Source organism: Erinaceus europaeus, chromosome 4, assembly GCF_950295315.1.
Source record: "Erinaceus europaeus chromosome 4, mEriEur2.1, whole genome shotgun sequence".
In the NCBI taxonomy this organism is placed as follows: Eukaryota; Metazoa; Chordata; class Mammalia; order Eulipotyphla; family Erinaceidae; genus Erinaceus; species Erinaceus europaeus.
In genome coordinates, this window is record NC_080165.1 from 23,677,632 (window position 1) to 23,704,817 (window position 27,186).

Consider the following 27,186-nt stretch of genomic DNA (forward strand, 5'->3'; position numbering starts at 1 on the left):
GAGACAAAGAAAAAAAGAAAACTGTCTTACAGAAAGTCCACAGACGATAAAAGAAAAATAAATAAAAATAAATAACTGGAAAAGAAACGAGTTTTAAAAGAGAGAGATGGCACTTGAGCTAGGGGAGGGGCAGAAAAGAAAGATGAGTGAATTTCAGTATGTGTACTCAGAACGAACATCCAGGTGCCATTGTGGAATGCTGCCAGAGTGAGAAGACACTGGTTAAGCACCCAGTTGTATCAGAGACATCTGCAAATAGCGTAATACAAGACGAGACTTGGCAGTTGGTTCCAAGTTGTAGAGCATCTTGATCAAACTCCACATCACAAAATTTGTTCTGTGTTGAGGGGACTCTACAGCAAGGATACAATCAAAAAGTGTGGCTTAGAAAAGTTACAGCCAGCCAGGAGTGTTTGGACTAGATTAGAGATACAGGGCAAACTTGGTGTAAGTAACTATCTCAGTACAGGAGGCCCATCTCTGTCAATAGGCATAGCAAGTAAGTACAGAGATATGGAGGCAAAACAGAAGAGAAGTGATGGGGTGGAGGGTAGATAGCATAATGGTTATGCAGACAGACTCTCATGCCTGAGTCCCAGGTTCAATCCCCTGCAACACCATAAGCCAGAGCTGGTAAAATAAATAAATATAAAAAATAAATAAATAAATTTTTTTTAAAAACCTAAAAAAAATTTTTTTAAAAGAGAGAAGTGATGCCTAAGTTACTTGTGAAATAGTTGAATAAGATAGACACATGAGCAGAGAAGCTTATTTGTGGGGAGATGCAATAAACGCTCTTAGAGGCAGTTGGGATTTGAGATGAACTGGAACATAACATGCATGTATAGCTATATTGACAAGACAATAATCTTTTTCCCCCCCAGAATCAACCCTTGGAGGTGCTGCTGCTTCAAATTATGCAAATTCCACTTGGGGCCAGGGAGCCTCCTCCAACAACGGCGCCTCCCCCAACCCAATTCACATCTGGGACAAGGTGATTGTAGACGGGTCTGATATGGAAGAGTGGCCTTGTATTGCCAGCAAAGACACTGAGTCTTCTTCTGAAAACACCACCGATAACAACAGTGCCTCGAACCCTGGCTCTGAGAAAAGTAGTCTGCCAGGAAGCACCACTAGTAACAAAGGAAAAGGGAGCCAGTGCCAGTCTGCAAGTTCTGGGAACGAATGTAATCTTGGGGTCTGGAAATCTGACCCTAAGGCTAAATCTGTTCAATCTTCCAACTCTAATACAGAGAGTAACAATGGACTAGGAAACTGGAGGAATGTGAGTGGTCAAGATAGAATTGGACCTGGCTCTGGCTTCAGCAACTTTAACCCAAATAGCAACCCATCTGCCTGGCCAGCGCTGGTCCAAGAAGGAAATTCTAGGAAAGGAGCACTGGAAACGGATACTAGTAATTCCAGTGCACAGGTTAGCACAGTAGGTCAGGCATCCAGGGAACAGCAGTCAAAGATGGAAAATGCGGGTGTTAATTTTGTTGTCTCTGGCAGAGAACAGGCTCAAATTCATAACACTGATGGACCAAAAAATGGAAACACTAACTCCTTGAACTTAAGTTCACCAAACCCCATGGAGAATAAGGGAATGCCCTTTGGAATGGGCTTGGCGAACGCCTCCAGGAACACTGATGCCCCTTCACAAAGCACTGGAGATCGAAAGACTGGGAGTGTTGGATCTTGGGGTTCAGCTAGGGGGCCTTCTGGAACTGACACATCCTCTGGACAAAGCAATTCTGGAAACAATGGGAACAATGGAAAGGATAGAGAGGACTCCTGGAAAGGAGCTTCTGTTCAGAAACCAACTGGGTCAAAAAACGATTCTTGGGATAACAGTAACAGGTCTACGGGTGGGTCCTGGAACTTTGGGTCTCAGGACTCTAATGACAACAAATGGGGTGAAGGGAACAAAATGACATCTGGGGTCTCTCAGGGAGAATGGAAACAGCCGACTGGGTCTGATGAGTTGAAAATTGGAGAATGGAGTGGTCCAAACCAACCAAATTCTAGCACTGGAGCATGGGACAATCAAAAGGGCCACCCCCTCCCTGAAAACCAAGGCAGTGCCCAGGCTCCCTGTTGGGGAAGATCTTCCAGCTCCACAGGAAGTGAAGTTGGAGGTCAAAGCACTGGAAGCAACCACAAAGCAGGAAGTAGTGACAGTCATAATTCTGGCCGTCGGTCATACAGGCCCACACATCCTGATTGTCAGGCTGTCTTGCAGACTCTCTTGAGCCGAACTGATTTGGACCCCAGGGTGCTCTCAAACACTGGCTGGGGCCAAACTCAAATTAAGCAGGACACAGTGTGGGATATTGAAGAGGTGCCAAGGCCTGAGGGGAAATCTGACAAAGGAACTGAGGGGTGGGAGAGCGCTGCCACACAGACCAAGAACTCAGGGGGCTGGGGAGACGCACCCAGCCAAAGCAATCAAATGAAGTCTGGATGGGGGGAGCTCTCAGCCTCTACAGAGTGGAAAGACCCCAAGAACACAGGCAGCTGGAATGACTATAAGAACAACAACTCTTCCAACTGGGGAGGAGGGCGACCAGATGAAAAAGCATCCTCCTCTTGGAATGACAACTCCAGCAAGGATCAGGGGTGGGGGGGTGGGCGCCAGCCCAACCAAGGATGGACTTCTGGAAAGAATGGTTGGGGAGAGGAAGTTGATCAAGCAAAAAGTAGCAACTGGGAAAGTTCTGCAAACAAACCTGTGTCTGGTTGGGGTGAAGGAGGGCAGAATGAAATTGGGACTTGGGGAAACAGTGGGAATACAAGCCTAGTTTCAAAAGGTGGGTGGGAAGATTGCAAGCGATCTCCAGCCTGGACTGACACAAGCAGACAGCCCAATTCCTGGAATAAACAGCACCAACCGCAGCAGCAGCCACAGCAGCCACCGCCACCACAACCAGAGACTTCTGGTTCATGGGGAGGCCCACCCCCACCACCTCCAGGCAACGGACGACCTTCCAATTCCAACTGGAGCAGTGGGCCACAGCCAGTAACCCCTAAGGATGAGGAACCCAGTGGTTGGGAAGAGCCATCTCCACAGTCAATTAGCCGGAAAATGGACATCGATGATGGCACTTCAGCATGGGGAGACCCTAACAGTTATAACTACAAGAATGTGAATCTGTGGGATAAGAATTCTCAAGGCGGCCCAGCACCTCGAGAACCAAACCTGCCCACCCCAATGACCGGTAAATCAGCATCAGGTAGGCGGCACTGGCTTTTTCTCACAGGTTTTCAAGAAAAGGAACTTTAAGTTATTTTGATTAAGCAGGAGTTTGGTTTTTTCAGCTTAGCTTTGTTATGGGGATCTTTCCTACATTAATCCTACTCTGTTGTTAACAGTAAAACTCGTCTTTTGTAAAATGATAACAGACGTGGGCAGTGCATTTCAGTGTTCTTTTTTGGTGAAAGGAGATGACAACTGTGTGTTAGTTTCCCAAAATTAATTTTTCTATAATTGTATTTGTCTGTAGAATCCAAAAGATTTATCTTGCTAAACAAACCAAACTCAAGATTTTAAAACAAGGAATGAAAATAATATTAGAAATAAGTCAATCCATTCTGGTTCTGCCCATGAACATACCCTGTGCATTTATTTTTCTTCAGAAAAAGAGAACTATTCTGTTATGTTGTCAGCAGAATGCTGTAGCAAAGTTACTTCTGGGGTGTGGGGTGAGAGAGAGAACCAAAGCTTCACTCTGGCACATGCTATGCTGGGAATCGAACTTGGGACCTCATGCCCAAGCCAATGCATCACCACCTTCCAGACTGCTGGAAGTCAAAGTACTTTGAATAAGAGATTGTTTCTCATGATAATCAATTGCTTAGAATCTATACTGTTGGGTTTTTAGAAAAGTCATGATACATTTTTGCATAGAAAAACAGAAAAATAATGTCTTGACTTTTCATAATTTGAAAAGGATTATCATAATCTGGTAAATTAAAAAGTAGTATTCATAATATTCCTAGTTTATCATTATCAGCTTGAATGACCGCATTAAACTTGTATATCAGCAAATCAAGGGGATATACCATTAAAGTATATATTTTGTTAGAATAAATCTTAATAGTTTTCTGTTTTCCCCAAGTAAGGTGTTCAGTTAAGTTTTCCACTTAGAAAATACTTAACGTTGGGGAGCCAGGTGGTGGGTGGCGCACCTAGTTGAGTGAATACAGTGCACAGGGATCCAGGGTCAAGCCCTTGGCCCACACCTGCAAGGGGCCAAGGCATCACAAGCAGTGAAACAGTGCTGTGGGTCTTCCTCTCTCTCGGTGTCTCTCTCTCTCCGTCGCTCCCCCTCCCTCATTCCTTCCCTCTTGTTCTCTCTGTCCCTATCCAAAATAATTATTATTAATTAAAATTTCAAAGTAAACATACTTAATTAGTTCTTCAGTCCAAATATTGCAAAGAAGGCTAGGTGGTGGCACACCTGGTTGAGCGCACATGTTATAAAGCACAAGGACTCAGGTTCAAGCCCCTGGTCCCCACCTGCAGGGGGAAAGCTTTGCAAGTGGTGAAGCAAGGCTGCAGGTGTCTCGCTGTCTCTCTCCCTCTCTATCTCCCCCTTCCCTCTCAATTTCTGGCTGTCTCTAGCCAATAAATAAAAATAATACCACAAGAAAATGCTGAAAAGAATGAGATAGGTAATGAAAGAATGCGTCCACCTAACAAACCTCCAGACTTGACAGAAAAGCCAAAGGTAATAAAATGATCCGTCTCTCTGAGTAGATGATGCCTCAGATACTTGTGTTTCATTCAGAATTTTTGTTAATGCCTGTGAAACATATCCATCCTTTAAATATTTTACACCGAAGAGACTGTACTATATATACACACTATTCCCTTTGCTTCTTTTTCAAGCTGTTGCTTTTAATTTTGAGAGAGGGAGAGCTGTGGCCCAGGAGGTGGCAAAGTGAGATTAAACACTAGATTCTCAAGCATGATGTCCTGAGTTCCATCTCCAGCATCAGGTGCATCAGAATGATATGCTGGTTCTCTCCCCCACTCACCGTTAATTAGTTAATAAATAAATCTTAAAAAGTAAGACCTGAGGACTGCCCAACTCTGGCATTTGTTGGTGCCAGGGATCAGTGCGTCCTGAGACCTTTCACATGCAAGACCTATGCACTACTTTATCTTCCCAGCCCTACTTCTCTTGTTATACCTTAAAACGTTGTATAGTAATATGCATAGTCCAGTGCATCCTGAGACCTTTCACATGCAAGACCTGTGCACTACTTTATCTTCCCAGCCCTACTTCTCTTGTTATACCTTAAAACGTTGTATAGTAATATGCATAGTCATTCTTTTCATTGCTTTGTGTCTGGTTTTCATTTAGTGGGTGACCTACAATTGGTGTAGCCAGTTTTGATAGATAACTTAGTTTCCTGACAGCGATGCAGCGAACATTGTTGTACATATAATTTCACCAACTTTGACAAGTGTCTAATTGCGTAATTCCCTAGCAGTGGGCTGAATTTTCAGAAGTGATGTACATCAGGCCAGTGTTGAGTAGTGCTGCCAAGTGCCTTCCATAACAGTGAAACCCACTTAGATATCTACTGGCAGAGCATAGGAGTACCTGTTGCTCTCAACCTTTGTCACCTTTAGTGAATATTTTTTTAATTTCATTTTCTAAATCACTCTTAGACACACATTTCTTTTCTTTCCAGTCTGGAGCAAAAGCACACCACCTGCTCCAGATAATGGTACTTCAGCTTGGGGTGAGCCAAATGAAAGCAGTCCTGGGTGGGGTGAGATGGATGACACAGGATCATCGGCCACAGGCTGGGGGAGTGCACCCTCTAACGCTCCAAATGCCATGAAACCTAGTAAGTCAACAGTGTTTTTATCCTTGAGAGCGCACGCGTGTGTGTGTGTGTGTGTGTGTGTGTGTGTGTGTGTGTGTGTGTGTGTGTGTGATGTTATTCTGAGGACTGCATCATGTTCAGTGAGATTCAGGACCTTCAACCCTAGACAGATGGTTGGTGATGACTTGGCTTATGTCAAAATCATTACTATGAACTAACAGTCTGAAGTTAAATTTGTGGATATGTTAAAAAAGATTTTATTTATTTTACAAGATAGAGGTGTGTGGGGTGGGATGAAGGCAAAGTCAGAGCACTACTCTGGCATGTGCACTGCCAGGAATTGAACTCGGGTCTTTGTGCTTGCAAGTCTAGAGTTCTGTCACTGCCCAATCTCCTGGCCACATGCTGATTTCATTTTAAATAAGGTTTGATATGTGGCCAGAATTGGAATTTGATGTGGTGCCATAACTTCTTTCGCCAGTACCTTCAATATTGCCAAACATATCTACTTTTGCATTTCTATCCTTTTGTTAATATAACTGACAATGAACGCTTCTGGGGTTTTAATATAGAACATTATATCTGCTGCCCAGTGGCTTAATCATCTGTTCTTTTCTTTTCCCCTTTGTGTTTCTTCTCAGACATAGATCCACATAAAAGCATCAAGGGTTCTTGAAATAAACAAAGATTTCATTTGAATTTTCAAAAGATTTATTGCATGATGTGTGAGAAATGAAAGAATATTTTATGTGGGGTGGAGAGAGAGAGGCCAGATCACCACTTTAATGCATGTAGTGCTAGGGATCAATCCAACAGCTGTTCAAGTCCAATGCTCTACCAGTTTTTAGCTGAATGCTGAAAATTTTAAACAATGCCACTGAAAATCTACTCTATACTTAATCTATCTTGTGATATACAGTCACAGTAATTCTAAATTTTGTAGACTGATAATATAGAATGTCTCTTAGGATGTTCCTCGATTGAAAGTTTTAGCTGTAAATGCCTGATTCCATTTGTTTGTAGTTTACTAGAAAAGTACGCCCACTTCTCTTCTCTACCATGTTGCAGATCTAAGGACTAGAGAGATATCTAGATGTCCACTGGGTTGAACTCGTACTGTGTCATTCACACTGCCCAGGTTCAAGTCCTAGTACCACATGGGAGTGCCACAGTCCCAGAGGAAGCACTATATAGTGTCACGTGAAGAGTGTGACCCTTATCTATATTCCTAAAATTCCCTTTATGCCTATGTAACTTGACTGCATTTTTATTTATTTATTTTTTGGGGGCAGGCCAGTGGGCCTTAGTCTGCAAATGCCTAGACTAAACCCTGAAGGTCCCTTACTGTTCTGCTATTTTGTTGATCTGGAATGCCTTGGAAAAGTGTCCAGGGGACCTGGTGATTTTGACTGCATTTTTAAAATGATGAATCTCTACTACGTCATAGAGATAGTTTCACAGAGACTTTGTTTATCATGATTTTCATTTTAAACTCACTTGTATCATCATGGTAAATATCCTACAGACTTAAAGTCGATCCAGAATGCTGTTATATGCCATTAACCTGGGGCAGAGAGAAATCTGCCCAGGTAGAGTACCTGCTCTGCTGTGCAAGTGGCCCTTGTGTGAACACCAGTAGTGCACGTGAGAGACGCCACTGGGAGAGATTCTGGTGCTGTGATGTCTGTTTCTTTTTCTTCAGAATGCAATAGTGGCTCATGAATGGTGAAATTGTGCATGCATGAGGTCCTGAACACACACACACACACACACACACACACACACACACACACACACACACACACACACACACTTGACATTAATCAGACCTTTGGCACTATGAGGTACTTTATCTGTACATTCAAAAAATCACCTTTCAGTACAAAAGCTTCACTGTTCAGATTCTAAAAATACCCTTTACTTCTCAGGGTCACTTGTAGGCTGAGTTTACATCCTTTTCCTGGGTGATTTTAGTGAATAGTACAGAAGAGGGAACTAGGCCATTAAAGCCTACCAGCTAGTACTGGTGGCTAACCTGTGATGGTTCCTAACTGGCAGATATCTTAAATCTGACATTAAGGATCCTAAGGCAAAAATGGTATCTCTTTTTTTTTTTCTCAAAGAAGTCTTTTCATTTTTATAAGGGGATGAGTATTAGTTATTTTGGGTTATTTAAATTGTATTGACTAATGTTTGGGATAGAACCTGTGCTCATGTAATCTAAAGGTTTTTTTCTTTCAGTTTATTTCTCCTGAATGAGGGAGAGAGAGGGGTTTTCCTTGCAGCATTGATCCACCTTTCATGAACTTATCCCCCTCAGGTGGAAATGCAGGGCTTGAACCCAAGTTCAAAGTTCTTCAACTTTGTAACATGTACCCTCTACTAGGTGTGCCATCATTCAGCCCTTGAAGAATTTCTTATGCAAAAGAATCAGTTCTGGTTATCACTGGCTCTCTACTGCTGCCTCTATTTTACCCTTGTTAATAGAGATGGAGAGGCAGCAAGGCGGGCAGAGTGTGAAACTAAACTGAGCATAAAATCTTCCTTTAATGTAGAGGCGGCCAGGCTTGAGCTTAGGTTTTGCACAGGACAGAGCAACACACGGTCCAAGTGCACTGTTTCACCAGTCCTAGTGTGGCCTCTTCTGCCAGTTAGAAAACTTTGAGTATCATTATCACAGAGTGTCCTTTTATTGCATTTAACATTTTCAGAGGGAAAAAAAATTCAAGGTTATATCCCAGTTTCAAGTAAAAGACCTCTGTTTAGAAAATGATATGCTAGAATAGAATAAACTATGAATAATGACATCCTAATTCTAGAACATTAGCTTTCATTTCTGATTTCCCTGTCTTCCTCTCTTCCCCATTCTCTATCCTCCAACTGTTTTTTAAAATGCATTCTCATTTTATGTCTTACTGAAGTAACATTGCATTATAACATAATGTCAGATTCATTGTTGTGCCATTACAGACCAACATGTATATTGCTACTTTATTTATCGACATGAGAGAAAGAACCAGAATATCACTCTGGCTCATAAAATGTCAGGGGTTGGGAGTCGGGTGGTAGCACAGTGGTTTAAGCGCAGGTGGCGCAAAGCACAAGGACCAGTGTAAGGATCCTGGTTGGAGCCCACCTGCAGGGGAGTCGCTTCACAGGCGGTGAAACAGGTCTGTAGGTGTCTGTCTTTCTCTCCCCCTCTCTGTCTTCCCCTCCTCTCTCCATTTCTCTGTCCTATCCAACAACAACAATAATAGCTGCCACAATAAAAATAACAAGGGCGACAAAAGGGAATAAATAAATACTTTTTAAAAAGTGTCAGGGGTTGAACTTGAGGCCTCATACTTCCAAGTCCAGTACTCTAGCCACTGCACCACCTCCTGGGCCACTATCCTACTTTTAAGTTCACCACTGAAAAACCAGTTCCATCCTTTACCATACACTTGACCTTTTTGCTAAAGTTAACCAGCTACTGCCTCACTTCAGTAGGCCTGTAATCCTTCATTTACATTTTATTTTATTTTTGTAATTTTTGTTGTTTGTAGCTTAACAGTAGCTCGTAAAATAATATGATTTTAGGCAGCTGGGGTAAGGGCTCAACTGGTAGAGCATCAAATTCTCATGCCTGAGTTCCTGTTTCAATCCTGGCACCACTTATGCCAGAGTGGTGCTCTGACTTTTCTCTTTTTTATTTTTTATTATCTTTACGTATTGGATAGAAACAGCCAGAAAGAGAGAGGGAAGGGGGAGATAGACAGATACCTACAGCACTGCTTCACCACTTGCAAAGCTTCCCCTTGAAGGTAGGGACCGGGGGCCTAGACCAGGGTCCTTGCACGATGTAACATGTGCATTCAGCCAGGTGCGTCACCACCCAGGCCCTCCTGACTTTTCTCTCTCCTCTCTGCTGCCTTATGTTAAACTCACTCTCTCATATACAATAAATAAAAAAATAGATCTTAGTGACCAGGTGATGTCATACCCCGCTAAGCACACACATTACCTATGCACAAAAACCTAGGTTCAAGCCTGCACTTCCCACCCTCAGGAAGCAAGCTTTATAAGTAATGAAGCAAGTCTGCAGGTATCTTCTTTGTTTGTTCTCTCAATTTCTCCCCTCTCAATTTCATTCTGTACTATCAAATAAAGGGGGGGAGGACCAGAGGCGATGAATTTATCATGTAGGCCTCGAGCCAACACCCAAGTTTTGTACACATACCCACATCTATAACCACCATTTTGTTTTCACAAAATTAGAGCTTGTTGGGTTACTTTTTCTTGTTGTCCACATGTAGTGTGGTGTCACTTAGCACTATCAATTCCACTTCTATACATTTTGTCCCCAAAGATATAATACCATTTTTTTTAGTTTCAGAGTAGTATTCACTAAGCATATATCTCATATCTTCTTTATCTGGTTATCTGTACACAGACATGTAGATCCCTTCTGTATTTTGGCTATTATGAACACAGGTGCATGGATCCTTTTGAATTAGTGCTTCTGTGTCCTTTGGCTGTATGTCTATCCTCCTCTTCCTGTCTTTTAAAACTTAAGTAGTGAGACCAGGAAGAAAACTCTGTGGTGGAGCTCCTACCTCAATGGTAGAACAACTGCATGAGGTTCTGGGTTCGATCCCTGGCACCACAAAGAAGTTGCACGAAGAATACTCACCATATGGTGGAATGGTGACTTTTACTATGTTAAACAGGAAAAAATAACCGTTGGATCTGGGAGAGAGCTTAAGTGGTAATGTGCAGGTGTGGGACACTGAGCATGTTTCAAGTATATAAATAACACACTTTCATGACTGAGTTTCTTCTTTCACCAAATTTAAATTTAATTATTTATTATGAGAGAGAGGAAAGGGAGGACAGAGGGCCAGAACACTGCTCAAATTTGACCTAAGATGGTATTATGAATTGATCCTGTGACTTCTGGGGCCTTAAGCACTTTCACCTTAATTTTGATATTCATTATGATTAAGTTTCCTTTTTTCCTTTTCTTTTTCTTGTTCTTTCCTCCACTTCATCCCAATCAGGGAGCCAACTATTCTTTATCATACTTCATATTTGTAATGCTCTGTATGAGGTAATGCAGAACACTTTATATACATTTAGATGGTGAAACTGTGGACTTCAGTAATCGAATCTCATTAAGAAAATAGATTTCTCTTTTTTTTTTTAAACTTTTTTTTTAAATTTTTAAATTTATTTTATTTATTCCCTTTTGTTGCCCTTGTTGTTTTATTGTTGTAGTTATTATTGTTGTTGTCGTTGTTGGATAGGACAGAGAGAAATGGAGAGAGGAGGGGAAGACAGAGAGGGGGAGAGAAAGACAGACACCTGCAGACCTGCTTCACCGCCTGTGAAGCCCCTGCAGGTGGGGAGCCGGGGTTCGAACCGGGATCCTTATGCCGGTCCCTGCGCTTTGCGCCACCTGCGCTTAACCCACTGCGCTACAGCCCGACTCCCCTAGATTTCTCTTAATCCAGATGTGAAACTTTGTAGTGGTAGTAATAGCTTCCTTTCATCTTTGGAGGTCTTAATAACTTGGTATAGGGGAAAGAGTGTTGAATCACAAGTCAGAAGGTCTTAATTCTGTGGTTTGCTAATTTACTCCATATCATTAAACCTTTATGAATTTCAGTTTTCTGATCTATAAATTGAGTAACATTTGCAATGAATAGTTGTTATAAGCTGTTATTACATGTCACTGACTAATTCTTTTCTTAAAGATTCTAAATCTATGCAAGACGGCTGGGGGGAGAGTGATGGGCCTGTGACAGGAACTCGCCATCCCAGCTGGGAAGAGGAGGAGGATGGAGGAGTCTGGAACACCACCGGCTCTCAGGGAAGCGCTTCCTCCCACAACTCAGCAAGCTGGGGACAAGGAGGAAAGAAACAAATGAAGGTAACCTACTTTAGATATCTTCATGCTTGCCCACCCCTCTCCTTCTTTTCTCTCCTCTTTCCTCTAAGTTGTATTTATTTATTAACAGAGACCAGAGTATCGCTCTGGCACATGCAACATTGAGGGCTGAACTTAGGACCTCATGTTTCTAAGTTCAACCCTCTGGTCACTGTGAATCCATCCATCCATCCATCCATCCATCCATCCATCCATCCATCCATCCTTCCTTCTTTCCTACCTGCCTTTCTTCTTTCCTCCCTCTGTCTCCCTCCTTCTCTCCTTACTGTCCTCTCCCTCTTCCTCCCCCTCCTCCCTTTCTCTCTCTTTCTCTTTCTCTTTCGCTCTCTGTCTTTATGATAGAGAAATAAGGTGAAGGGGAAAAAAGGGCAAATACAGACAGATAGTTGTAGAAGTAATAGTTAACCCATATCTGCAACTTTGTAGCTTCTAATGGAGGGAATGGAGATACTGAACTCTGGTGGTGGGAATGGTGCAGAATTATAACCATTATCTTACAATTTTGTAAGTCAATATTAAATCACTAATAAAAATTTTTAAAAGGTGAGAGATAACAAAAGAGACACCTGTAGCTTGCTCCATCTATCATGAAGCGCCCCCCCCCCCCATAAGTTGGGCTTAAAGGGTTCAAACCTGGGTCCTCACACTTGGTAACTTGTGAGCTTTACTGGTTGTGCGACTGCCCGACCCCTGTGCTTGCCTGTTGTTTTCTCAGGTGGCAGAACCAGGAAAGTTTAAATGAAAAGTGTTAGAAACTGAATTCCCTGTGACCCTGAGTGTGGTAGTCTATCTTCCTGAGAACAAGCAAATTGCTTGGATTTTTCTCCCTTATCCTGCTCCTCATAACCTTGAAATCTAACTGCAGAACCATAGTGTGAGTTAATGACGTTTTCAGAGCTGAGTTTTTTAGTTTTAGTTTCTGCATTGTAATTCCTTGGAAATTCTCAGTGCACTTTATAAATGTTTCCGTTTTTGCATTCTAAAGCCAAGGAAGTCCTTAGAGTAAACCCCCACATGAATATGCAGAAAAGAAACCAAAGTAAGATAGCTTCTGCAGTGGTGATCAGCTTGACTGTTTTTATCTGATTTGGGAATTTCAAAACCCAAAACCTTTCTCTCAACAAAATTTAGTACTAGTGTGTAACCTCCTGCAGCAGCTGCATCATTTATCTACACCTTGTACAGGTTGACTTCTAAAATTCTTATTACCCATGTCTGAAAGCAACTCTGTTTCTCCTTTGGTTTGCATAACTTGGTGAGGACTTTATTTTCTCATCTAGAACAATAGTCTTTAAACTTTAACCACTTAAGCAGAAGCATCCTCTTTTTTTTTTAATTCCACAAGTAAATTGCTGGAAATAAGAAACAGACATCCATATGCTGCTTTCAACACAGGAGCTCCTCTGCACTGTGGCAGCTCTTCACAACTAATAGGACTCTCAGCTTTGAGTGCCCGTCTTTGGCCTTTTATTAGCTAAGGGCTATACCTTCATCCCTTTGCCTATGAGTCATTCTTTTCTGAGTACAATAACTTTTATAGCATAAGAATACAGGTTGTATCAATTAGAAACATTTTTAGGGTTCTGTTAACCCTTTTTAAAAAATTTTTAAAAGACTTATTTAAAAAAATTTTTTTTTTTACTTTATTAATTTATTAATTTATTTTGGCCTCTAGGGTTATTGCTGGGGCTTGGTGCCTGCACTACAAATCCACTGTTCCTGGAGGCTATTTTTTCCATTTTGTTGCCCTTGTTGATTATTGTTGTTGTTACTGCTTATGTTGTTGTTAGATAGGACAGAGAGAAATCGAGAGAGGGGGAGAGAAAGACAGACACCTACAGACCTGCATCACCTCTTGTGAAGTGACCCCCTGCAGGTGGGGAGCCGGGGGATCAAACTGGGATCCTTACGCTGGCCCTTGCGCTCTGCACCATGTGTGCTTAATCCTCTGTGCTACTGCCGGGCCCCCCCTTAAGTGTGTTATTTTTATCGTTAACCACCATGATTATCACTGGGGCTCAGTGCCTATACAACAAATCCACCACTTCTAGTGGCTTTGTTTCTTTAAAATAGAGACAGAAATTGAGGGGGGAGGAGAAAGAGAGACACCTGTGGCACTGCTTCACTGCTCATGAAGCTTCCCCTCTGCAGGTGGGGATGGGACTTGACCCCAGATCGTTGTGCATGGCAATATATGTGCTCTACCAGGAATGCCACTGCTCGGCCTCTTATTGAGCACATGCTGTGCCAGAGGTTGAACTCAGGACAACATGCTTATGAGTCCAGTGCTCTAGCTGCGTTGCCACCTCAGAACTTGAACCTGGGCCACACACATGGCAAGGCAGGCACATTGAACTGGCTCATTGAACTAGTCTGGCCTCATCGTGGCCATTTATTTATAAGTGTACAGTTAAGTACATTCACATTTTATCTGAAACTGTGCCCATGGGAGGCTGGGTGGTGGCACACCCGATAAGCACACAGAGTACTAAAACTGTGCCCATCAAATGACTGCCAGTTCTTCTTTGCCTCCAGTAAAGACTTTGACAGGGAGTCGGGCGGTAGCGCAGTGAGTTAAGCGCACATGGTGCGAAGCCCAAGGACCGACATAAGGATCTCAGTTTGAGACACCTGCAGGGGAGTCGCTTCACAAGTGGTGAAGCAGGTCTGCAGGTGTCTTTCTCTCCCCCTCTCTGTCTCCCCCTCCTCTCTCCATTTCTCTCTGTCCTATGCAATAACAATTACATCAATAACAACAACAATAACTACAACAATAAAACAAGGGCAACAAAAGGGAGTAAATAAATATTTAGAAAATATTATTTTGACATTACAAATTGTAACAACTTAAGTACTTCATCACTGTCAAGAAAATCAAATTGATAATGGCAAATATCACAACACAAATAGGATTTCTAGCACTAGAATGCACAAGTACACATGGTTTCATCACCCCTCAGTCCCACTAAGTTCCTGTCATACTTCTACCTGCCTTCTCCATAGAAGTAATAATGGAGCTGAAGGCCAGTGTCTTGTTCAAGGGAGAAATCAGCTTGCTGTGTCATTAAGAAATAAATAGAGGGCAGAGTTAGATAGCTTAATAGTTATACAAAGAGACTCTCATGCCTGAGGCTTCAGAGTCACAAATTTAGTCCCTCGCACCACCATAAGCCAGAGCTGAGCAGTGCTCTGGTAAGGAAGGAAGGAAGGAGGGAGGGAGGGAGGGAGGGAGGAAGGGAGTAGAGAGAGAGAAAGAATATTGTTTCCTGCTAGACCTCTTTCCTTTTGCTATGAGACGGACAGAGGAGCATGCTAAATGGTTAAATTCTTCATTGTATCTACATAGAGAATAATGACTTTTAAATATAATCCTTTCCAAATAATGTACATTTCTACTCTTAAAAAAAGTTGTTTAGTTGTAAGAAGATACTAAAAAGAGAAATATAATGCAAAAACTATACTTTAGAAGATAAGATTGGGCCCCTGTTTATTTATTAATGAGAGCGAGGAGGAGGGAAAAGAGAAAAGCAGAGAGCATCACTCAGGTACAGTAGATACCTGGGATTGAACTCAGGATCCAGCTTAGGACTTCATACTGAGAGTCCAGTGCTTTATCCACTGTGTCACCCCTTGGGCCATTCCAGCTACTTCTTATTCAGTGCAGTGAGTGAAATAAGAATCAATGTAGGAAACAGAGATGGATTACATAGTTTGCATGCATTAGACTCAGAGTTCAATCTTAGCACCAAAATAAAACATAGATATATCTAAGAATCATTAATTAGTAGGCACAATATCAGAATAGCCATAAATAAAGAGGAATTGGGGCCTGGGAGATGGCTCACCTAATAAAACACTATATTACCAAGCTCGAGGACCCAGATTCGAGCGCGTGGCCACCATATAGTAGCACCTGCTTGGGGGAGCTCCACAGCCATGGAGTAGTGCTGCAGTCTGCCCTTCTCCTTCCCTCCCTTTATCTGAAAAAAGAGAGAGTCTGTTAGGAGCAAAGCCCCAGTGATTACCCTGGTGGCGAAAAGGAGTAGTTAGGACTCAAAAATAGAAACTTCTTGCAGTTGGGGAGGTGGCTTAGCAGGTAGAGTGAACGCTTTGCAAACCTGAGGCCCTAGTTCAACTCCCTGCATACCACATGCTGGAGTGGTGCTCTGGTGTGTGTATCCTCTCCCCCCCCCCATAAATCTTTAGCAAATAAATTGTAAGTTCTTGGCTCAACACTTAGAAACATTACTTATACAACCTAGTTATGGGGTTGAAATAAATTACTTGGTTTTGAGGTCACATATTTTATTTCTCTAGTGCGCACTAAAAGGAGGAAACAATGATTCATGGATGAATCCCCTTGCCAAACAGTTTTCAAATATGGGATTGCTGGTAAGTTTATTTTTCCTCATCTGTAATGTATTCCACCTTTTATGTCTAGTACAAATTTTAAAACTATTGTCATGTGTAGCACAAAATGACAAATTTGGAAACTTGGTGAAGCAACCTTTGGATCTGATCCTTTGGATTAAATAGTATTTGTTCTTTATTCTTTTTAAAAAATATTTATCTATCCCATTTTGTTTCCCTTGTTGTTTTTTTATTGTTATAGTTATTGTTGTCGTTGTTGCTGGATAGGACAGAGAGAAATGGAGAGAGGAGGGGAAGACAGAGAGGGGGAGTGAAAGATAGACAACTGCAGACCTGCTTCACCTCTTGTGAAGTGACTGTCCTGCAGGTGGAGAGCCAGGGGCTCGAACCGGGATCCTTACGTCAGTCCTTGCGCTTTGCGCCACCTTCACTAATGCCCGACTCCCTTGTTCTCTGTTTTTAAGAATACTACAACATTTAAAGGTTATGAATTTTAAATTGGTACTCCATGTATTTTTTTCCTTAGGAGGGGAGACCAAGCCAGGCCTTTAAGATTTACATCATTTCCCCTGGCTGTGCTACCGTGCCTCATTGATTTTTTTTTTTTTTTTTTTAAAGATAATTGGAGAAACCTATTTGTGATCCATTGTATAGAAAATCATGCAGTTTCTAATCTTCTTATCTCTTTGGAACATTGTGGGGAGATACCCTTTCCCTGTTTGCTAATAGCCCAGTGCCTTGACTTGGCTACACATCACAAGATTTGATGACTTGACAAGTCACGAGAAGAAGCTGTCATCATTTGGCTCTCACTCATGAAACTTGATCCTGGGCTGCCTGCAACTTGAGGATAGGGGTTGATTTCTTCAAGCAGTTGTTTAACTATTGCTCTGCCCATAGATTTATTGAAGCTAATCCTGTATAAAATTGAATTAAGGACTAAAATCACTAGTAGCAATCAAATTAATTGTCCTAAAAATGTTATTGTCTCCCTTCCAGTTTAGAGTTTATATCCAAGGGCTTTATAGAGTGTCAGTTGTTAATTGTGCCTGTTACATGAGTAATGCTGTTGGTTCTCTGATTTAAGCCACTAATCTTTCCTCATTGTTCTTTATTTTTTAGAGTCAAACTGAAGATAATCCAAGCAGCAAAATGGATTTGTCTGTAGGTGTGTATCATTCCACTGAGACTAATGGGATATTTAGATTTATTTATTTACTTATTCATTTTATGATAGAGTTGTGCTCAGAATTGAACTTGTGGTCCCTGGAGCTTCAGGCATCTAAGTTCCGCACTTTAAACAAGCCGAACTACTTCTGTAGCCCTGACATAGATTGTCATTAATGATGTTTCTTTGGGATGTCCTAGCTAATTTCACTTGGAATGGGTGCAGGTTAGTAGGTGTGCATTGAACACTAACTCTGTGGGTGGTACCATGATAGACACTAGAAAAGGATTCGACACTCAGGTTGTTGCAGAAGACCAGGAGGTAATATCAGCGAGTGATGTGTGCCTGGGATAAGAAGATGGAATTAAGATGAGACTGGCATAAAAATAAGGGGCATTCACCCATGTCTTGGGGGCATTGACGCATGTCACTATACAGCAGCAACTCTCTACTACTGAAAGAATAGTAGAAATAATCACCACACCTGGAAAATAGCATTGTATAAGCAATGAGCACTCTTATCTCCTGTGTGTAAAAACTGCTAATGTTAAGTTCTAAATTCTAGGCCAGTGACTGTGCCTCTTTCTCCAGTATCTTGTGTTTCACAACCCCAGCCAGTTAGCTAGCCAATGCAAAAAGAGATATTCTCTTACTCGGGACATTTTAATTTTTGAGCAAGATACATATCTAACATCAAATAAGTAATATTTTCTCTTAATCAGGCTTCTGCCAGGTTATTACTTTAGGCCTTCTTTCAGTCTTCTGTAGGAAACAGGCTACAGCTGATACATGATGTTTTGTTATTGTTTTAAGTATCCACCAGTGTTCCAGGATGCCAGAATTCTGAACCAGTGAGAGCTCCTTTGGTTTTACTACCCAACATAGAAAGCATTTGTTTCTAGGTTACTATCAGACATGAGAGAGATACTGACTCTTGAAATATTCAGTCTATCTGTGTCACTTTTCCAGGAAGCCTTCCTGATAAAAAATTTGATGTGGACAAGCGAGCAATGAATCTCGGGGATTTTAATGATATCATGAGGAAGGATCGATCTGGGTTCCGTCCACCTAATTCCAAAGACATGGGAACCACAGATAGTGGGCCTTATTTTGAGAAGGTGAGTTGAATCTTTTAAGATCATTCATGAGAGCCATCTAGGTTTCTATTTGCCTTTTGGTAATTGATTCCAGAAAGAAACAATTACTGGAATGAATTAATGAGTAAAATGCAAATATTTCTTGCATTCATGTGTTGACATGAATACAGTTGATTAAACAGGAATTAGAACCCTCTGTCTTTAGAATATGAGTACAGTGAATAAGGTATTATGTTTTGAAAGACTCATGACTTTTGGAGGGTGGAAACAGTCTCACTTTATGGAGGGGGAAATATACACTTACCACATGTAGAAGAAATTTTAGAGAAAAAGTTGTGATTTTTTTTTTTTCTGTTACTATGTAGTTAAAAGATTGACTTTGGGGATCCTGTGCAAATATTCTATGTCTTCTAAAGCCTTACCTTATACTTTTATAAACATAACTCAGTTTTCTTTTGATATTTCTGAGAGAGCACTTCAGTTATCTTCATTTTCTTAGTGATTTGTGTAGTTACTGTGATATACTTCTCAAATTCTCAACTATCTGATTTAAACAAGTCATTTTTACCTATTTGTTTTGATCTTTTGACTCTGGTAATGGGTGGGACTACTCCCTGATTTAGAATACCACCTTGTAGTTCTCCTGGTCTTCAAAATTCAGTTAAAGCTAAGGTTTTTAGACCTGATATATTTCTGACACCACTGATACCAGTCCAGACAGCAGCATATTCACAAGAAGATTACTCTGGCTTCTGTTGCAGTGGCCTCTCCTTTGAGTAATCAGTACTAGATACATATAAATAAAATGTCTGGCAATTATTTTTATCTTGATGCAGTGGGCAGGATGTGTTACTAACTTGTAGGATTAGGAAAAACATCTGTATTGAAGAGATGACAGATGGTGTCTGCTGGGCAAAGTTTGATGGCTATGATCAAATCCAAATTCTATCCTTGTATATTGCTAATACACTCTAACTTTGTTTATTCCTGGTGTTTCTCTCTCTTCCCTTCTCGCATTCTGTTGCTTCACTAACCAACACTCATTGTGATTGGCTAACTACTACTACTTTCCAGCTGACTTTGCCTTTCTCCAATCAAGATGGGTGCCTTGGGGATGAGGCTCCCTGCTCTCCCTTCTCCCCTTCTCCCAGCTACAAGCTGTCTCCCTCTGGTTCCACACTACCCAACGTCAGCCTTGGAGCAATCGGCACAGGGCTCAACCCCCAAAACTTCGCTGCTAGACAAGTAAGGAGGCCTCTCAAATTTTTAACTGCTTGGCTGTGGCCTCGCCTTGGCCCTGGTCTGCAGTTTCTTGCATCATTTGTCTGTCTTGGGAAATTTGTTGCTTACTGAATGCACAGAATGATATTAAGTGTAGGTGTTAGAACTTTCAGCCCATAGAACCGTCTCTCTTCATGTTTCTCAACATGGTTTATTATTTCAGTCTATTTCTTTTGTCATTCTTGGTCATAAATTCACATTTCATAGACAAATAACTTGCTGAGGAAAATGTTAAAGAGGCAACGTAGCTACCTTACATAATATTCTAATGTAGCAAACAATATATCTGCCATTTGTTGAGTTTTGGTTTTTAATTTTTTTTTTTTTTTTTTTTTAACAGAGCACTGCTCATCTCTGGTTTATGGTAGCGTGGGAGATTGAACCTGGTATTTGCCATTTTTAACATTAGATTTAATAAAATTGCTAATTAAAAAAAAAAGGCAAACTAGGACCAGGTAGTTTATGCAAAAGACTTTCATGCCTGAGGCTCTGAGGTCCCAGGTTCAGTCCCTACCACTACCATAAATCAGAGCTAATAAAAAGAAAGAAAATAGTAAAACTATTAAACACATACACATAAAGTTATGGGTTATAGCAACTAAAACTCTAGTGTCTATGTCTAAAATAAAATAATTACAAAAAAATAGGTACCTTTAATGTTAGGTAACAGCACTGAGAAGACTGGGTGTTGCTAGGATGATGCAGTGTTTGGTTCCAGCTGGAATAATCCCTTCTAGGGTCACACCTGGCTGTCTTCTGAGGAAGGGTTGTACAGTAGAACTAGGATGGCTGGACATGTCCAGTGGTGCCTCTGCACTTTTGCAGTCCTTTTCTGTCTTGATAAGTCTGTTGATTACTGAATGAAGAGAGATAAAACAAGCTTTTGTCTGTCTCCCACAATATCCTATTATTTTTGCAAAGAAAAACCAGAAATTTGGAGCCGCGATTCCTTGGGACAATGATTCCAATGATGACATTCTCCCATCTGTAGTTTTGTGACCACTTACTGGTTACTGTGACAATATACCTTGAGATGTTGTAGAAGGACTTTTAATTATTAGTTGTAGGGGTTCTGTTTCCATGTTATTACATATAAATTAGAGAGTGCTATAAAACACCTCTTACACTGGAGTCCTCTGACTGCATGTAAGTCTTTTATATGCTTTCTATTTGTTACCGTAGATCTTTATTTTGTTTATTTATAGAAAGGAAACACTGGGGAGTCGGGCAGTGGCGCAGTGGGTTAAGCGCATGTGGCGCAAAGCGCAGGGACCGGCGTAAGGATCCCGGTTCGAGCTCCCGCCTCCCCACTTGCAGGGGAGTCGCTTCACGGGTGGTGAAGCAGGTCTGCAGGTGTCTGTCTTTCTCTCCCCTCTCTCTCTGTCTTCCCCTCCTCTCTCCATTTCTCTCTGTCCTATCCAACAACAAAGCAACGTCAACAATGGCAATAATGACCTCAACGAGGCTGCAACAACTAGGGCAACAAAAAGGGGGGGGGGAAGAAAAGAAACACTGACAAAACCATAGGATAAGAGGGGTACAACTCCACACAATTCCTACCACCAGAACTCAATATCCCTTTGCCTCCCAGTTCTTTATTTTAATGCCACTGTTCTCTTAGTCTGTTTTTAGTATAATATTCTTGTGTTCCAAATGGTTATCTCTGTATTCAGAACTATAGGTAATTTTTTGTTTTCTCTGCATTTCATTGTTCTTTTAATGTTTTCACTAAGAACATGAAAATGTATCACAGATGCAGAGAAGAAGCAATTATGCCAGTGTTTTGAGGGCATTCCTTTTTTTTTTTGAGTCGAAGTATAGGAAATGTTAAATAGTCTTAATTAATGGTAATTATGACTATTCTTCCAGCATCACATGAATAACAAGTGCTATTCATATATTAGCTTTTGCTTAGCATACCAGCCAAAGGAGCTGTGCACTGGACTCTAAGACAAAGTCATTTGTCTTGGTGTTTGTTTTTTGTGGATTCCTACAAAGTCTAGTGTTAACTAAGTTGTTCAACCCAAATATGGTCATGTTATTTTCAGATTATTTTCATGTAGACTCAATATATTTTATAATTTAAAAATATAAATTGTTACTCTGAAACAACAGAAGATTTTGATCAACATAGTAATATTTTGTTTTTGTGTTAATTGCTACCAAGATTATTGCTGGGACTTGATGTATGCCTAATGCTACTCCCTGCAGCCATTCCCACATGCCCCCACCTTTTTTTTTTCTTTTTCTTTTTGCCTGCAGGGTTATCATTGGGGCTCAGTGCTTGCACTATGAATCCATTGCTTCCGTGACCTTTTTTCCCCCTTTGATATTTTGAATAGAACAAAGAGAAATTGAGAGGGGAGGGGAAATAGAGAGGCACCTGCAGACCTGCTTCACTGCTTGTGAAGCAGCCACACACACGGGTGGAGAGCTGGGGCTTCTTTTAAATTTTTTCTGCCTTTATCTTTTTCTTTTTTTTTTTTTTTCTTATTTTTGATAGGACATAGAGAAATTGAAAAGGGAACAGGAGATAGGCAGGGAGAAAGAGAAACCTACAGCCGTGCTTAATTGCTCATGAAGCTTCCCCCTGGCAGGTGGGGACCAGTTGTGCCACCACCCATGCCCCTCCCCCTTTATTTTTCTAATAGAGGTAGAGAGGAGGGGGGACAGAAGGTAAAAGGGAGAAAGGGAAATAGCTCCAGCATGGTTCCACCACTTGTGAAGCTTTGACCCTGCAGGTAGGACCAGTGGCTTGAACCTGGGTCCTTGTACATGATAACATAAACTTAGTAATATGTTGTATTTGAGATTTATTTATTTAAAAGAGAGATGTACCAGTGTGTCACTGGCACATGTGATGCTGGGGATCAAACTCAACACCTTATTCTTGAGAGTCCAACACTTTATCCACTGCGCCACCTCCAGGCCACAGCTAAGTAATGCTTCTAATGTATATGCTTTTCTGAGTTGACCACTGTAGTTCAGGATAATGTCACCAATAAATGTGAGGACTTGGGTCTTTATAAATACTCATATAAGACAGTTCATGCTTAACAATATAGTTATTTTTTTAAAGACTGGACCTATATGGTTGCCACGACATATATCATTGTGTAAAATAGCTACTTCTGAGCCAAGAAAATGTTATGCTAGGGCTCCATACTGAGAAACAGAGTTTCTTGAGAGACTAATGTTGACTTACCTACACTACTGTCCACGTCAGATATGTTTTTTTTTAAAGTTTTGATTTATTTATTAATGAGGAAGATAGGAGGAGAGAGAAAGAACTAGACATCACTCTGGCACATGTGCTGCCAGGGATCGAACTCAGGAGCTCATGCTTGAGAGTCCAAAGCCTTATCACTGCACCACCTCCCAGACCACTCATTTCAGATATATTAAAGGCCTTTAGAGACACTTGGTAATAAAACCTCAAACCTTTGGCATGAGTGGAGTAGAATCATTCCATTGGAAATAGAAGGGTAGGATTGTATAAGATCTTTAAAAAGCAAACTGCCTTTAAGATTTCTTATCAAAAGAAAGGTTGAAATTAGAACAAGGCCCTCACCAAGCAGAGTTAGACCGTCAAAATATGGGTTCTGGCCAGGATCAACTCATGAATAATAGCATCTAATAGCAAAATCATTTGTATAGTAAAGTGTGAGAACAATCTTAAGTAGGAAGTTCTTAGTGAAATAAATGTTTTCCATTTTCCTGTTTGAATGATCAGTAGCTAAACTACCAACTGCCACGACATTAGAAAAGTTGAAGCCCATGAAACCATTTTACCTTAGAGTGAGTTTGATTAATAAGAGGAGCCAAGATACAGAATTTGTAGCATTAAAGGCCATGTGCCACATAGAAACAATCCTTAAGAAGATTTAAAATTCATGGTGGATCTCTCATTTCCTTTCATGAGATATGCACAGATATTAATTGTCATTGCTATTTTATGTTCAGTCATTTTTGTTTTTAAGGCTTTCAAGTTTATTTCCCTGTAGCAGTCCCTTAATTGATTTTTAAATCATTAAACCATCAAAATGTATTCTTGTCACCAAGTGCTGTTATTACAAAATTGTTCTTTAAAATTGCCTCAGTCCCTTTGACTCTGGGGATAAGGTAGTGGTGATGACTTCATTTCAGAGTGTACATGTGCAGGGCACTGAAGATGTTTAGGGAACATGTTCAAGTCTCTGAATTAGTGGGTACTGGGTGTTTGCAGATGATATGTTCATCATGCCAACGAGGCCTGTTTGAGTTCTGGGGCTACAGAGAGAGAAGTAGCAAGGTGCTAATGGCAGGACAGAGTAGAAAATATCTATAATATGATGGGGTGGTAAATGCTGTCAGAGTGCTTTGAGAATATAGAGGTAGAGGTGGGCTCAGTTAAAGCTGAATGTGAAATGAGAAAGTTTTAGAAGGAAGTATTCTAATGAGAATGCCACCTGAGTTGGATTTTTGAAGAAGAGACCAAGTGGAGATGGTCTAGAAAAATAGCACAGGCAAAATAGTGTTGGGTTACCAAATCCAGCTTTTCTGAAGGACTTTGTTTTGGCCAGAAATAGGTCAGAAAGAAGGGCCATTTTGTGACCCAGTTGCCTATAGCTCTTTGGTTAGAGCAGTTGAGAAGCACTCCAGTGAATTGATCCTTCAAGAATCAGGGCGTTAGGCTCATTTTAAATTAGACTGATACTACATATATTTGAATGAGAAGTTACAGGTGAATAATATTTGTTCTAGTGTCCCTGTAATGATTTTTTTTTTTTAACCTTTTCCCTTCTCTCTCTTTTTTTTTTTTTCAAGTAGCCTGATTCATTTAGATGACCTTATTGAGCAAAAATAGGGATTGGGCAGACCCAAGACAAAGTTATTAAGATCTGTAGTAGAGACTTCATGGAACTAGGATCACTATTGGGTGGCACTGGTTTTATGATTAATATAACCACTTCAGAGAAGAAATATCAAAGTGTAGTTTGATATTGTTTATAAACCTGCAGTTTTACTCAAGTGACTTTTAAATGGATCTTAAGTCATATGGTTTGAGAATAAATTTGGTAAATATAATCTTAAATAAGACAGTAGTTGGAATAGATGTTATCTTGTCTTTACATTTCAGGTGTTTTTTTGTTGTTGTTTTTTGTTTTGTTTTATTTTTAATTTAGTGCCTTTCCAAACATTTGACTAAAGTTAACCCTTTTGGTTTATAGAGTGTATCAGACACAGGGATGCTGATGACATATTCATGCTTCTATTTGAATAATTTCTTGAGCATTCCCAGATCAAGAAGTTCTCAGTTAAAAAATTGTGATTCCATGGAATGCAGGATATGATTCTGCTGAGGCATAGAAAACCTGAACTGGTTTTGGGGGTGGGCTTTTCTTTTTTTCCTTATGTTGACAGAAAACCTTACTACTGCCATTATGCTTCCAGGGTGGCAATCATGGTTTGTTTGGAAATAGCACAGCACAATCGAGAGGCATGCACACACCTGTGCAGCCACTAAATTCTTCTCCTAATCTCCGGGCGCAAGTGCCTCCCCAGTTTATTTCCCCCCAGGTACGTAATTTTGCATTTCTGCAATTCAAAAGTAAAGCCTATCCAACCAGTTGTCAGCTGACTGGTTGTATGATAAGAAAAGGATTAAGAGTCATCCTGCTCTAAAATCCGAAAACCTAGATGTTGAGTATCTAGGTATTTAGAAGAAATTAGTAGGTGCATGCTTTTGCATGAATAACTGTATAATCTTAATACCTAAAGGTGATATTTGTGAAATAATTTATGTTTTTAAGTTACATAGAATTTATAATATTTTGTAAAGTCGGATATGTTGACATTTAGAAATTTGTAGCTCTCAATGGTTCACATTTAGATAAATGAAAATTGCCACATTCTGGGTTATTCTTTGAAGTTTTGAAAAGATACATGCTAAAACCCTTACTTGGTACTACAGGAGGAATTTTAGATCATGAAATAAAAACTTCCTTACAGAACATCTCTGAAGGATATAGTTCTACACATGTGCAAAGACCCTGGTTCAAGCTCCCACTTCCAGGAAGAACTCTTCACAAACAGTAAAGCAGGTCTTCAGGTTGTCTGTCTTTCTCCCTTTCTATATCCTCCTCCCCTCTTAATTTCTCTCTGTCCTATCAAATAAAAATAGAAAGGAGGAGGGAGGTAAGGATAGCCAAAAGGAGTAGTGGTTCATAGTGCTGGCACCGAGCCCCAGCAATAACCCTAGTGGCTAAATAAATAAATAAATAAATAAAAGGTTAGGGAGATAGTATAAAGGTTATGCAAACATACTCTCATGTCTGAAGCTCTGAAGTCCCAGGTTTAATCCTCCACACTACCATATGCCAGAGTTGAGCAGTGCTCTGGAAAAAATAAAATAATAATAATAATAAAAGAATACATAAATGATTCCATATGTGACCTTAGTCTCCTTTGAATGTTATTTTAGTGAACTAAGCCTGAGAGCCTTGAGTCTACTTCATCTTATAGAAGGGAAGCTTAATAGATCTGTGCAACAGGTTATCTAGAGTCAGGTTTTGCCATTGTTTCTGCTTTTGAAATACTTTCAAGACAAAGATTTAAAATATTTGCTAGGGGCCCGGGCAGTGGGTTAAGCACATATGGCCCCAAGTGCAAGGACTGACATGAGGATCTTGGTTCCAGCCCCCGGCTCCCCACCTGCAAGGGGGGTCACTTCACAAGTGGTCAAGCAGATCTGCAGGTGTCTGTCTTTCTCTCCCTTCTCTGTCTTCGCTATCTCACTCGATTTCTCTCCGTCCTGTCCAACAATAATAACAGCAATAAGAACAATAATAATAGCAACGACAACGATAAATAATGAGGGCAACAAAAGGGAAAAAATAGCCTCCAGGAGCAGTGGATTTACAGTGCAGGCACTAAACCCTAGCAATAACCCTGGAGGCAAAAAAAAAAAAAATTAGAAATCATAATCTATACATTTTAAATTCTGTTTTTGGAATTGGGTCTATCCTTATTAAAGAAAAATTCACCCTACACCATATCCCCCAGCATGTGCGTGGTTTAAACTGGAACTCTTACTATTCTCCTTCTCTCTCCCTCTGTCTGTCTAAGTTACATTCACCCATCAAATGTCACATAATAATCTACTGGATTATTATGGATTCTATTCCTGTATTCTCCAGGACTCTGTAATGGCAGTGTCTTTTAATAAAAAACATATTTATTTACTATTTTTCTTGGGCCAGAGAAATTAAAAGGAAAGGGGGAGACAGAGAAGGGGTGAGAAAGAGAGACACCTACAGCATTGATTCACTACTTGTGAAGCTTTCTTCCTATAGCTGGGGACTCGGACTCGAACCTTGGTCCTTGCGCATTGTAACTTGTGCTTAACTAGATGCATCATAGCCCAGCCCAAGTAGCAACACCTTAACTCTTGAAATGCTTTCCAACATCTGTTGGTATCAAGTCATTCATTTGTGTTCATCCAGTGACTGCAGTGTTCC

The 27,186-nt window shown here is 40.7% G+C and overlaps 1 protein-coding gene across 10 annotated transcripts in view; it reads left to right on the plus strand.

The window, feature by feature from the left end:
- Positions 1 to 27,186, plus strand: part of TNRC6B (trinucleotide repeat containing adaptor 6B) — a 289,108-nt gene that overhangs the window by 222,018 nt on the left and 39,904 nt on the right. For 5 of the 10 annotated variants that reach the window (XM_060189010.1, XM_060189007.1, XM_060189008.1 and 2 more), the window contains 8 exons: positions 885 to 3,233; positions 5,704 to 5,862; positions 11,577 to 11,752; positions 16,088 to 16,162; positions 17,264 to 17,309; positions 18,279 to 18,427; positions 19,481 to 19,651; positions 25,121 to 25,246. In XM_060189010.1, coding sequence (XP_060044993.1) covers positions 885 to 3,233; positions 5,704 to 5,862; positions 11,577 to 11,752; positions 16,088 to 16,162; positions 17,264 to 17,309; positions 18,279 to 18,427; positions 19,481 to 19,651; positions 25,121 to 25,246 — 3,251 coding nt within the window. The remainder of the gene's footprint in view (positions 1 to 884; positions 3,234 to 5,703; positions 5,863 to 11,576; positions 11,753 to 16,087; positions 16,163 to 17,263; positions 17,310 to 18,278; positions 18,428 to 19,480; positions 19,652 to 25,120; positions 25,247 to 27,186) is intronic. The other 5 variants (XM_060189014.1, XM_007523399.2, XM_060189011.1 and 2 more) reach the window with 4 other exon arrangements.